Below are 12,752 nucleotides of genomic sequence, written 5' to 3' on the forward strand. Positions count from 1 at the left end.
TTTTACTTGAAAACGACACACATAGTATATGTAACTGTATATATAATTAGCGAATAAACACTCGTGTGATCTTTTTCAGGAACTCACTTCGTTTATTTCATAAACCTAAACTCGTATTTGAATGCCTTTAATTATGTAGCAGTCACATAAACTACTATTAAATGTATTTCTGTAATAGTTCAGTGTCACCAATGTACACGTACAGTCACGCTTCGTGGTTGTTGAGCTATTTGGTTAGTGGTTCTAGCTAAATTGGACTCTCCATAGCGTAAGTATTAACAACCAGTTTAGCTAGGACCCTAGAGATTACTCGGTTTTTATCCGATTTTCGGTTTCGAGTACGAGTTTAACCGAAGCAAAACCGATACTCGGTTATCGGTTATTTTGCATTCCCTATATGGTATATAATATAATATACCAACACTGAACAAATCTTCTTGATTAGGTTAATACTTTACAAGGTTTACCGGGTTTATGGATTCGATTCAAGTGTAATTATGCCACGATAGTTTAATAGTACATTATGATACAAGTGCGAAAAGTAGGAAATTTGCAACGGTGGGAAAAATACAAATTAGAACAAATGAAATTATTTTCGGAAAATATTTTAATTTGTTTTTATGGAAAAATATTTTAATGTATATATTTCTTTGCAGCTCTAATAGCGTCAACATACGCACTACCAACCCCGCAACCCCAGTGCCCGTGCGAGGCGTCACGGCAACCACCATGCCCGTGCGGTTCCTGCCCGTCATGCCCGCCCCAGCCTTTCCCTTACGATCCTTCCCCGGGCAACCCGTCGCCATGCCCGTGTAACCCGAGCAACCCATTCAACCCGGGCAACCCGTCGCCATGCCCGTGTAACCCGAGCAACTCATTCAACCCGGACAACCCGTCGCCATGCCCGTATAACCCGAGTAACCCATTCAACCCGGGCAATCCGTTCAACCCGGACAACCCAAGCAACCCATTCAACCCGGGCAACCCGTTTAACCCGGACAACCTGTCGCCTTTACCGTATAACCCGAGCAACCCATTCAACCCGGGCAACCCGTTCAACCCGGACAACTCGTCGCCTTTCCCGTATAACCCGAGCAACCCATTCAACCCGGACAACCCGTTCAACCCGGATAACCCGTCGCCTTTCCCGTATAACCCAAGCAACCCATTCAACCCGGGCAACCCGTCGCCTTTCCCGTATAACCCGAGCAACCCGGGCAATTACCCGCTATGGAGCGGACCTACACCTAGTAAGTATCGAACATTTTTTTTTAATATTTAGGCTTGATTGAATAAAAAAAATACAAATATCTCGGGGCCGCTGGAGATTAAAGTAACGTTTTATTCTTTAAAAATGTGTCAACGTAAATAAATGTATCTACTTACTAAAGTCGTCAAAAATCGAACTTAAAATTTTAACTATTTTAAATATGCGCCCAAGGGCATTTACTACTTATTAATATTTAATTATAATCATAATATTTTTATTCAAAATAGATTCTTACTGGACACTTTTTGAAAACACTTTTTGACGTGATAACGTTTTATAAATCGACGAACACCGGTAGTACCTATGCACGAAAAAGTGTCACGTTGTGGACAGATCTCCATGGTAACGTATAAAAGTATGCAATTTTTCATCAATGTTTTCTTATGACGTTATCAAGCAAAATTATCTTCCGTAAACCGAATTTACAGACAACCATATTTTCTTTTTATTGAATATTAATGTAAAGAAATAAACAATAAAGTATTAAGAATCTCTCACATATCCCTCGTGGCTCTACTTTGCATAAGCTCAAAGCAATCCTATTTGCCCCGAAGTCTCAAAAACGAAGTAGCGATATTTTGTAAATAAATCGGTCATTTTAGAGGACTTTCGGTTTAAATATACTTTTAAGCATTGGCTAGAAAGAGGGGAGGCATTTGCCCAGCAGTGGGACACACTAATAGGCTAGTAATTTACGATACAAGTGCGGAAAAGAGGAAATTCGAAACGAGTGGCGATAAATTAAAACTCGATCGAAGGGAGTGTTTTAAATCGACACGAATTGCGTATTGCCTATTCGCACTTGTATCGTACAACGTTTTCCAGTAGGCACATATGGCACTTTAAACTTTCGACATACGCACGGAAAGTGCTCTTTCCCGCACTAGTTCGGGAAAGTAGCAGTGCATATGTAATGTACCCAGGGATCGGAACCGGTTTTTTGCAAAAACTTAGAAATAACCATATTTTTCGAATTATTTTATACTCGAAATGTAGGTCTCAGTTGTGTTTTTAGGTTACGACTTCGTATTATTAGATTGCCCAATTAGAAATGAAGTAATTAGCAAAGAACGAAAAAATACCGTTTCCGTTCCCATACAAAAAATACCGGTATCCGATCCCTGAATGTACCTACTGTAAAAGCATTTTTATTTAAATTAAGAAACATATAGTGAATGCAGCTTGGCTTGAAAAAAGTAACTGTAAAACCAATGTAACTCATCATCTTCCTCGCGTTGTCCCGGCATTTTGGCTACGGCTCATGGGAGCCTAGGTTCCGCTTGGCAACTAATCCCAAGAATTGGCATAGGCACTAGTTTATTACGAAAGCGACTGCCATCTGACCTTTCAACCCAGAGGGTAAACTAGGCCTTATTGGGATTAGTCCGGTTTCCTCACGATGATTTCCTTCACGGAAAAGCGACTGGTAAATATCAAATGAGATTTCGTACGTAAGTTCCGAAAAACTCATTGGTACGAGCTGGGGTTTGGACCCACGACCTCCGGATTGCAAGTCGCACGCTCTTACCGCTAGGCCACCAGTGCTTGTAACTCACAACCAACCAATGTAACTCATTTGTTTTTTAATTGCCACTTTAATTCAGAACGTCTGCGTCCATTGACCTAACCCGACTACGACAAGTACGACATCCTTTATAAATGTCACTGGAAATTTAATAATTTCACATGCCTCTGACAAGGGTTGTATTAGAATGGGAATGACACTCGCCTGTCAAAATTCCGTTTAATCCTGTTAATTATAATGTGAATGTAAATCGTATTAAGAGTTTAAATGTCTTTTAGGATTTGGCATTTTGGGATTTTTGAATATGGTAACACAATGGACGAAAAATGAGCAATGTTTATCGAATGTATAGGAATATGTGGCTTTCCAGCAGAGAAGGGTCCTTACGCTTCATGTGCATAGGGATCCTTCTTTGATGGAAAGCCACATATATATGTTTTTAGTAGCCTATAACGTGCCCCACTGCTGAGCAAAGGCTTCCCCTCTTTCCCGCCATTTGGTGCTATATCCATTGCACAATGCCGCCACTCTTTACAAAATGTATCGAGGCTGTCTCGCCACCTCGTTTTCTGCCCCAGATGAAACGGAGACCTCCACTAAAGCTCGCTCAAATATTGCCATATTTGTTAGCTTGGAGAATATAGATGAGAGAAACATTTTATCTACGAGTACAACACTGTGCATTGTTATTTTTCTCGTTTTGTTATGCATATACCTACGAAGTAAACTTGCAGAATTTCAGAGCCCATTAGTCGATGCAAACTCAAAATAACGTACATAGGTAGCTAACGAGCCAAAAGAACAAGCGAAATCGTACTTCATAACGAGATACTCGCGAAATATTCGCTGAATCGGGTACGGTCTTGGTAGCTCAGATGGCAGAGCACTGTACTAGTGATCCAGTGGTCGTGGGTTCAAGTCCCACCCAAGACAGTGAATTTTTCCACTTTTTTTTATTTCGAAGCTTAGTAGCATCGTTCGCAGACGTTTCTGCTTAATACAAAATTAATTTATAATATACAGGCTGCTTTTAAAAGAGGGCTAACACAAAATTTACCTACAAACATTTTCTGTACTTATACCTTTAATTAAACGAGCAATTCTTGTATATTTATGTACCTATAGGTATATTTCGAAGATCTCGGAAACGGCTCTAACGATTTCGATGAAATTTGCTATGAGGGTTTTGGGGGGCCAAAAATCGATCTAGCTAGGTCTTATCTACGGGAAAACGCGCATTTTTGAGTTTTCATTTGTTTTCCGAGCCAAGCTCGGTCTCCCAGATATTCTTTTTTGAACTGAAAAAAGAAACTCGTTTCGGGGAAAATAATTTCAAAGTCTTCCATTAATTAGGTCGTAATTTTAGCAAATTTTCTTGTATTATCGTCAGGGATCGGATATTCGGATCGATATTTACCTAAACTTTGGCGGCGTGAACGGTATGGAGACGGACTCAACTTTATTTTCGTAATAAATTTCCCGGGATTTCCCGGGATTTGTTAACTATGTAACAAGGCAATCTAAACTCATATTTGAACGTTTTAATACGCTTATTTATTATGTATTTAATGTAATTTACTATGGAGAAATATTAAATTCAATGTACCTGAGATTTATTCAACTAGCGAAGTATCATTATCATAACTTAGTTTAACGGAACTTGTCGTGAGTACTAGTACTTTTAAAACTACGAGTACTTTAGAAATTGTTTTCCTTCGACGTTTCAAGGACGACATTATGCCCGTGGTCTCAAATTTTTTCCCTTCCGCTATCTCTGCTACCGCCATTGTCTTACGCATAGCAGGTAAAAAAAGACGGGCAATACAAAGAAAATTCGTCACCAAGTGTACTTTAGGTATGTACGTGGGCTTTATCTTAGAGATTTTTAAGTGGGGTGTTGAGAGTAATATTAATACTATTCATTTAATAGTTTTCGAAAGTGCATAGATCGTTCGTTGCTGTACTGTACATGCATTCGGGTGTATTATTTACTTTGGTTTTACGTTTCTACTCGGCTATTCAACAACGGTTTCGGCTTTGCTTTGTGATTTGGATTTTGGATTCTTTTTCAACACCGACTTGTGCTTTGGATTCCCGGACCTTTGTGTTTCCTGTGACAACATATTTCCTTACAAAAATTGTCAAAAATAGCCATAAACTAAACATGTAGGTAAATTTGTACCATCTTATGTCATTTCGTGCGATCCCGGAGTCCCGGAGCATATTTATTAAACTTATAATAAAAAAGAAGCCGACTCCATATTTTCCCAACAATTTCCGGAATTTAGCCAAGTTTAGGTAAATATCGATCCGAATATCCGATCCCTGATTATCGTAGAAAAATGATTCATACCTACATTTCAGCTAAATGTTTCATAGCAAAAGTTTTCAGAGCATGACAAAGGTTAAAAAAACCCGTCTAGGTAAACAGAACGTTGAGGTGCTTGGCAAATATAATTTCGCGAAGCGACTGCATTCTACGATCGCTATCGTGGGTGCAGTCGCACTTTGAGGACTAAAATGCAATCTTTGTTTGTATAGCAATTCGAGCTTTGAATCTTGAGTCAGCAGCAATAGTTGCTAAGCGGGCGAGGTGTTAATAATGCGCGACGCGACTTTATTGTTTAGAGAATAAGAGCGCGTCAAGGTAATTTTGAACACCTCGCCCGCTTAGCAACTCCTGCTGCTGACTGTACTTGAGTGAGAGGCACACAGGTAATGTCGGAGGGCGCCATGGCGGAATGACATCGATCCCAGTGCGCCCTCACGAACGGCAAAGAGTGTGAAACGCCGGAGTAGGTTTAGTGGGTAGGGCCAAATTCTCCCCCCCCCCCCTCTCACTGAGAGGGGAAAGGAGCGGGGAATCCCACCGTGCGTAAACCCATTCCCACTCCGTCAAAAAAAAACAGGCGGCCCAGCCAAGGTGACGATCGCTTGCGCTTCGCTTTCGAATCGCTTTGTGTCTCTCTAGCTTTATGTCGCTTCGTAGCGAACGAAACGCAACTGTCACTCTCGCACTAATATGGAAGAGTGATAGAGAGACAAAGCGATTCGATGGCGAAGCGCAAGCGATTGTCACATTGGCTAGGCCGCCGCATTCCTTAGTATACTTACCTGCTTCTAGAATGTATATCGTCGACTGTTAATAATTTAGCTTACAAATGTATTCTTGGCACGTTATTTCTATCCGCTACCTACATAATATTACAATTTTAGGCAGGTGTGGTGATGGTCCCATAAGAGCGACGAGCCCCCGCAGCGAGGTGCCTAGTTCGCTGCAGACTGCGGGCTTCAGGGCCATGAGGGTTCCAGGGGGCACGTTCTATGTGAAGGTGAGATAATATTACATATTTAGCCAGGTGTGGTGATGGTCCCATAAGAGCGACGAGCCCCCGCAGCGAGGTGCCTATTAGTTCGCTGCAGACTGCGGGCTTTAGGGCCATTTCAGGGGTTCCAGTGCCCCCTGGAACCCTTTGTGAAGGTGAGAAATATTTTGATTTGTTTTTTTTAAGTAGTCACATACTAGTACATACTCATACTAAAGATAAGGGTCGTTCTACCGTTTCGTGCCGATTTCGTGTCCGAGCCCACATGAAGCGTTAAAATTATATTTTTTTACTTGTGGTTATTTTTAAAAGGTATGTTTATGTGGTACGAAAAATGCGCCAGTTTTGGAATTTAGCTAAACCTAATGATCTATTAAATAAAAATTAAAAACATGCGAAAAATTCATTTCCCTCGCACCTAAAATGGCGTACCATTGGGTTCGAAAATTATAAAACACTATTATTTGCAGATAAACCCTACTTTCCATTATTGTTTATAAATAAGCACATAATCAGTATTATAATGGTACATGGTACGTATTTTTAAAGTTAAATTATCATAGAGAGAACGCACTTTTTAATTTTGTCACGCGAAAGACTTCATTTTCACTGTAAAAAATTGCCACTCATGCCAAATCTAAACGCGCCTTTATTCACGAATAACTGTGATTGCTACGTGTTTTTACTACCTTAGTCTACCGCAATACGTCAACGAAGGAGGTTTCGCGCTCTTGATTTACGAGTAATTTAGGTTCTCCTCACCGGAAAGGCACTTTGTCACGGTTATTACTCATTTTTATCCATTAAGTAATTTGGTGCTATATATACTGCAAAAAAATCACCTTGTTAATAATCTGTTAGCATTTTGGTATATCTTAATTACTTTTACTTGATGAAATTCTAGCCTTAAAGACTATAAAGAAATTTAAAAAAACCGTCGAATGTTCATTCCACTCCAATTCATCCCTCTCCATTTCTTCCAATATTGTAGGGTGAAGGAAATGAACCAGTTTGGAAGGAAATGAACAATAATTTTGTATGACATATGTGATACCTTTTTATGTTTTTAGCCCACAGCCCAAGACTTATATACACACATACGCTCTTAAATCATAACTCCCATGTTTTGAAACGTATATATGTCCCATTCTTTCGACTTCGTTAGACCGTTTGACAGAGTTTCAGGGTATAGGTTCTTATCTATACCCGACACTATGCCATGGGAATCCTGTTGGTTGTGGATATTGCATATAAATAAGCAGATAGGCGCGTAAGTAGGTTTTTTTTTGTCATGGCAAATATTGTAAATATATCGGATAGATACATCATATTTCCAACATTTTATAAATGCGGAACATTTTGGAAAGATGACCCGATTGAAACTTATCTAACGCCTATTAATGAAAAAAATATGCTAATTAAAATACTGAAAACTTTTGATAGTTCTTGAATAAAGCTCAAGAGCGAGTCCTCCGACGCCAGATATTTATGAGGAGGGTCTCACAAAGATCTGCTCCCGGGAGCCTCTTTTTGTGCTAAGTTAAAAATACAGGTTGGCCGTATCAGGGAAATTTCTTGTAACTTTGTAACCGTCTAAAGGGCAAGGTTTAGAAAAATCTAGAAAGTTCATGAAACAATGGTCCTACACCATCTAGAACTGGAGAGGAGCGTCCCATTCCCACCCCTTTCTGCGAGTTCCGCAAAGAAAGAGCAAGCAGCTCGGAGCGTCCGATTGTGGCGCGCTTTCCTGCGAGGCTGAAAGCCGAGCTTTCGCAGGAGAGTAGACCTTAAATTGTTTCAATGCCCAAATGCAACCGATGCCGAAAGCCGGGCTCCGCAAAAGGTGTTAAAAATTTCTTTTACTATTAGCAGCGGGCACAATCGTGCGAGGTCAAAGACTGAGCTTCAATGGAGCTGACCTCAAACAAGAACCAATAGCCGAATGTATTAAAACGCAAGGCCGAAGGCCCGGGGAGCTTCAGATAGGGGCACATTTCCGTGCAAGGCCAAATATCAATCTGCAAGAGAGCAGAACTTTGCTAAGTGAGGCCAAAGGCCGAGGTCCGCATAAACGCTGAAGGCCCAGTCCGTCTGATCACGTTGCGCTTCCATAGAAGACCTAACTTGAGAACTAAGAGAGCTTGAAATTTAACCAATGTGATCTCGGACCCTCCTGCGGCTTGACCTTTGCACTTTACCTCGAAAGTGCGACTTGTTGAGTCTACAACCCTATGGAGTTTGTTATTTATAATAAGTATTTTGATTATTGGGGCGTACTCGGCCTTTGGCCTCTATTTACACAGGGTTTTGTGTTTTGTAGAGTACGCTCTTCGACCTCCAATGGCTTTAGAGCTCAACATCGGGTTTGCGGTCCGCTAGTTTGCTTTTTAATACACAACTATTTGTCCGTCTCCAGCTCTGCTGTCCTGCAGCTTTACCTTGGCCCGCCGTTCCCTTTGAAACGGCTTATCATGGTCGTGTCCGAAATATAATATTCTGGCCCACTTCATTATTTAAAAAAACAGCATCTGCCCTTTACAAAGACGGCTAAGTCACATTACCTACATCGATACTGGATACTTTAAAATTATACCTCAGTTCTTTCCCGAATAATATATTTTATCATAAATAACGATTGTTTTTTTTATAAAAATTTGTAGATAATTTAAGCTTTTTTAATTTCATTTATGTAAGCAGTTTTTTACATTACAAATCTCATTATTATATGTTTCTAGTTCTGACAAATAATGAGACCGAAAACGAATACTGAAACATCGTAAAAAGTATTGTTAAAAAGTCGGTTATTATATTAAACAGGTCAACAGGGTAGATATACTTTTAAAAAGCCAAGATATTTATGGTTCCATCGTTTAAAATATTATCACTTTGATTTTGAGCAATAAAGTTAATTTATATTTAATCTAATTTCATTTCCTTCTATTCGTGTTTCATTACCTTCCCTTGCTTTTTCATTCCCATCTGTGCCTTCATTACATTCCTTATTTGTTTTCCAAAAGTATAACTAGTATATAGGTGCCTTTCTTAAAATAATATACACAATACGTATACACATTCACAATATCAAACTCTACACTGTAACTTCAAAATAAAAAAAATCTCCAAAAAAGTGGCAAATCGGCACGAAACGGTAGAACGACCCATAAACCATACTACAGTGGCTGGGCAGCTTTGCACCTTAGAGTTTTTTTTTTTAGCAATACAAAAAGTACATGATACATAAGCACAATGAACAGAAAACAAAGCCAGTAACAGATGTCCACAATAATACAGCTAACATGCAATAACAAGTGGCAACAATATAAACCTCTTTAGGAAAAATGAAGAGAGGAAAAAAAAAAGTAGGTGTGGGCTTGCGTAACGTGTGTGTGTGTTCAAGGGCAGTTGCAGGGCGTTTGCTCAACATGCCGTTCTATTCCGGCCTCCACCACTTGGTCACTTCTTCTTATGTTAGGGATACCAACTGGATACCAACAGGATACCAACTGAACAAGCTGAGACTTAAGCCCATGTCGATCGGTTTAGGGCTGCCTACCTACGTTTCTTTGCTGTCCTAACTAATAATGTTTATTTACAGCCATCACCTAATGTGGTGATCCAGCTGCCACCCATCCTCGTGCAACCGTCGCCATTGAGCCCAATCCAGCCGCCATCGATCGTAGTCAGGCCACCACGCCAGCCCCCCGTCACCCCACCACCAGTGCTCGTGCGACCACCACAGCTACCAGCAATCACCCCACCGCCAATCACTGTGAGACCACCACAGCCACCGCCGATATCCCCCCCACCGATTGTAGTTCGACCACCTACCCCTGCACCGATACAGCCAGAATCCATCAGGGTGAACCCACCACAGCTTCCTGATATTCGTCAGCCGCCATTCGTTGTTAGAGTGCCGCAACTACCGACGCTTCAACCTCCAGTAATCAGTGTACCGATCAGCGGTTTTAGTAATAATCCGTGTAACCGTCTTATCCCGTTCAGCCCATGCGGTACTTTAAACCCTTTTCCATGCAACCCGAGCAACCCTTGTAACCCGTGCAGCCCGTGCAATCCATACCCAAGTCCGTGCAGCCCACGCAATCCATACCCAAGTCCGTGCGAGCCGGGCAATCCATGCCCGAGCCCGTGCAACCCGTGCAATCCATCCCCGAGTCCGTGCGGCCCGTGCAATCCAAGCCCTCCGTGTGGCCCGTGCAATCCACGTCCCCCATTATATTAAAACGCTAAATTATACGCATATTTAAATTAAAATACCCGACGAATGAATCTGTTCGATGTTAAAGACGTTGAAACTAATGAAGTTACTATTACTTTGATTCACATATAAATTTGCACCTCTGTTTGATGCGGTCAGCTAGATCTCCCCCCCCCCCCCCCCCCGCTCCCAATGATCGTCACTGGGTTACAGATTAAAATAGTACGTTATAATTTAAATGTAATGTTTTAAATATGTCAATTAACTAAAAGATCTCATAACTTAGGGTCTGATTTATGTAAACCAGAGAGACAAAGGTCTATTTTTCTTTAATATACTACCTACATCATTTTCAGTTTACTTCAGTTGGTTCATTAAACAATAAACTTTATTAGTATACTGTTCCGTGTTCCTGCTTATAGTTTTTTGCCGTAAAGTCTAAATGGTTTTGCTATGTTTCTGGTTCCGATATGCCCTATTATTAAGTAGTACCCGTACGTATTCTATTGTGACAGTGTGTTTGCAAAAGTAGTCCTTAATGTATAGTATGTTATTTATGTATATTACGTGTAATACGTGTATGTATTCAATTAATAAATATATATTATGTATTTCATAGCATTTTGTTTCATTGATGTTCCCTACTTTTTATTCGTAAGTATCTATAGGTAAACAAACGCATTATAGTTATTTTCGATACAAGTGCGAAAAAGAGGAAATTCGAAACGAGTGGCGATAAATTAAAACACGACCGAAGGGAGTGTTTTAAATCGACACGAGTTGCGAATTACCTATTCGCACGTGTATCGAACAACGTTTTACAGTACATATGGTACTTTATAGTTTCGACATCGCACGGAAAGTGCTATTTTACGCACTAGTGCGGAAAAGTAGCCTGTATGTACTGTAATGACTGTAATAGTATTTTTCAAACTCGATGTCATGTCAATACTAGTCTGCTAGATTTGGCGTTTCTTAGGTGATAAATAGAGAAGCGGATTTGAAGTAGCGATCTCAAAATGAATATGGATATGACGTATTGTTTATTATTTTTTCTACACACTAAAATATTGTAACTTATCGGAACAAAAAAGTAAAAACCTTTTTGGAAGCTTTTGTAAATATTGGGCAAAAATTATGATGTTAATAAACTAGTAGTTCGCCCCGAACTGAGAACTCGCGGTTAACCAAAAATTATAATAGCGATTGACTTTGTTGCACCTACTTAGGTACTCGTATAGTGCGACATAAAATAATAGAAAATAAATGAGGGCGCCACTTTCTACGTAACTGTCACATTTTTGACGTAAAATGCTTACACATGGCAACAATTTAGTATGGACATTTTTGAGTTCCATTTTATTTAATTTCTACTATTTTATGTCGCTCTATAGGCGGCAATGGATCAAAGATCGCGTGGATTTATTGCAAGGTCTGTGGAGCCCTTAACTAATTGATTTAAGCAAAGAGTAGTATGTATATATAATATAGTTGGCCAAGCAGATCTTGTCAGTAGAAAAAATGTAGGCGCGAAAGGATATGGTCTCATAAAAAATTTGAGTTTCGCGCCTTTTTCTACTGACAAGATTTGCTTTTTTGCATCAATTTTGAAGCGCCATTTACAAGTTTAGCGTCAAGTAATATAGATGGCGCTATTTTTTCGAATAAAGGGCTTCGTATACGGCTGTCCCTACCCTGGATTACAGTCGCCACCATAGAGATTAAAATAAACTGTATCTGTTCTAAGCCGAAATATTTCCTGTCAAATGTCAAATACATATATTATGTTTATTCTATTTTATTTTTATCTTGCTAATTATTTCAAAATGGTATATATTAAAAACGATATTATAAAAGTGTAAGTCGAGCACTTTCATTTGATACTAAACTCGACCATGTTTCTTGCAAAAAAATGACCAGAATAGCAAGACCTCTCACAAACAGCTTTTTGGCCTTCTAAGCTCTTCTAGCTCAATAACCTCTTGATCGGGCCTGCTCATAATTTAATGACTAAAATATAATGCCCTCGACTACACGTTTACCCAATTTCATTTAAATTAGAACAAATTTACTTAAGTTATTGAGTATCAAACTATCTTCTGACAGTTCAGCTTAAAAACATCGAAATGCCGAGACGTGCCGCTAGCCAGCCGCGTGTTCAAAGTCGAATGTAAGAACTTCGCTTCGCTTCGCTCGCTCGTTCGATAAATGTGTGTAGAAAAAATAATAAATTATACCAGTCATATCCATATTAATATTGAGATCGCTACTTCTAATCCGCTCTCTAGACTGATAAATGATATGGAGATGACATCCTTCACACTACCCATCGAGTCATAAAAATACTATAAACAAATCACATTGACATTAACAATTGAGTAAATTCCTGTTGAAAATTATTGTTAAAAAAAACAA

At 39.6% G+C, this 12,752-nt stretch overlaps 1 protein-coding gene across 1 annotated transcript; it reads left to right on the forward strand.

Annotated features, from left to right (window-relative positions):
• The first annotated feature begins 804 nt into the window (after positions 1-804).
• On the forward strand, positions 805-10,361 carry LOC134660018 (sporozoite surface protein 2-like). The gene is made up of 4 exons (XM_063515716.1): positions 805-812; positions 871-1,250; positions 6,012-6,127; positions 9,717-10,361. The coding sequence occupies exons 1-4, from the start codon at positions 805-807 to the stop codon at positions 10,359-10,361; spliced, it is 1,149 nt and encodes a 382-aa protein (XP_063371786.1).
• The last annotated feature ends 2,391 nt before the right edge of the window (positions 10,362-12,752 follow it).

The sequence above is a fragment of the Cydia amplana genome, chromosome 26 (genome assembly GCF_948474715.1).
Source record: "Cydia amplana chromosome 26, ilCydAmpl1.1, whole genome shotgun sequence".
Taxonomy (NCBI): Eukaryota; Metazoa; Arthropoda; class Insecta; order Lepidoptera; family Tortricidae; genus Cydia; species Cydia amplana.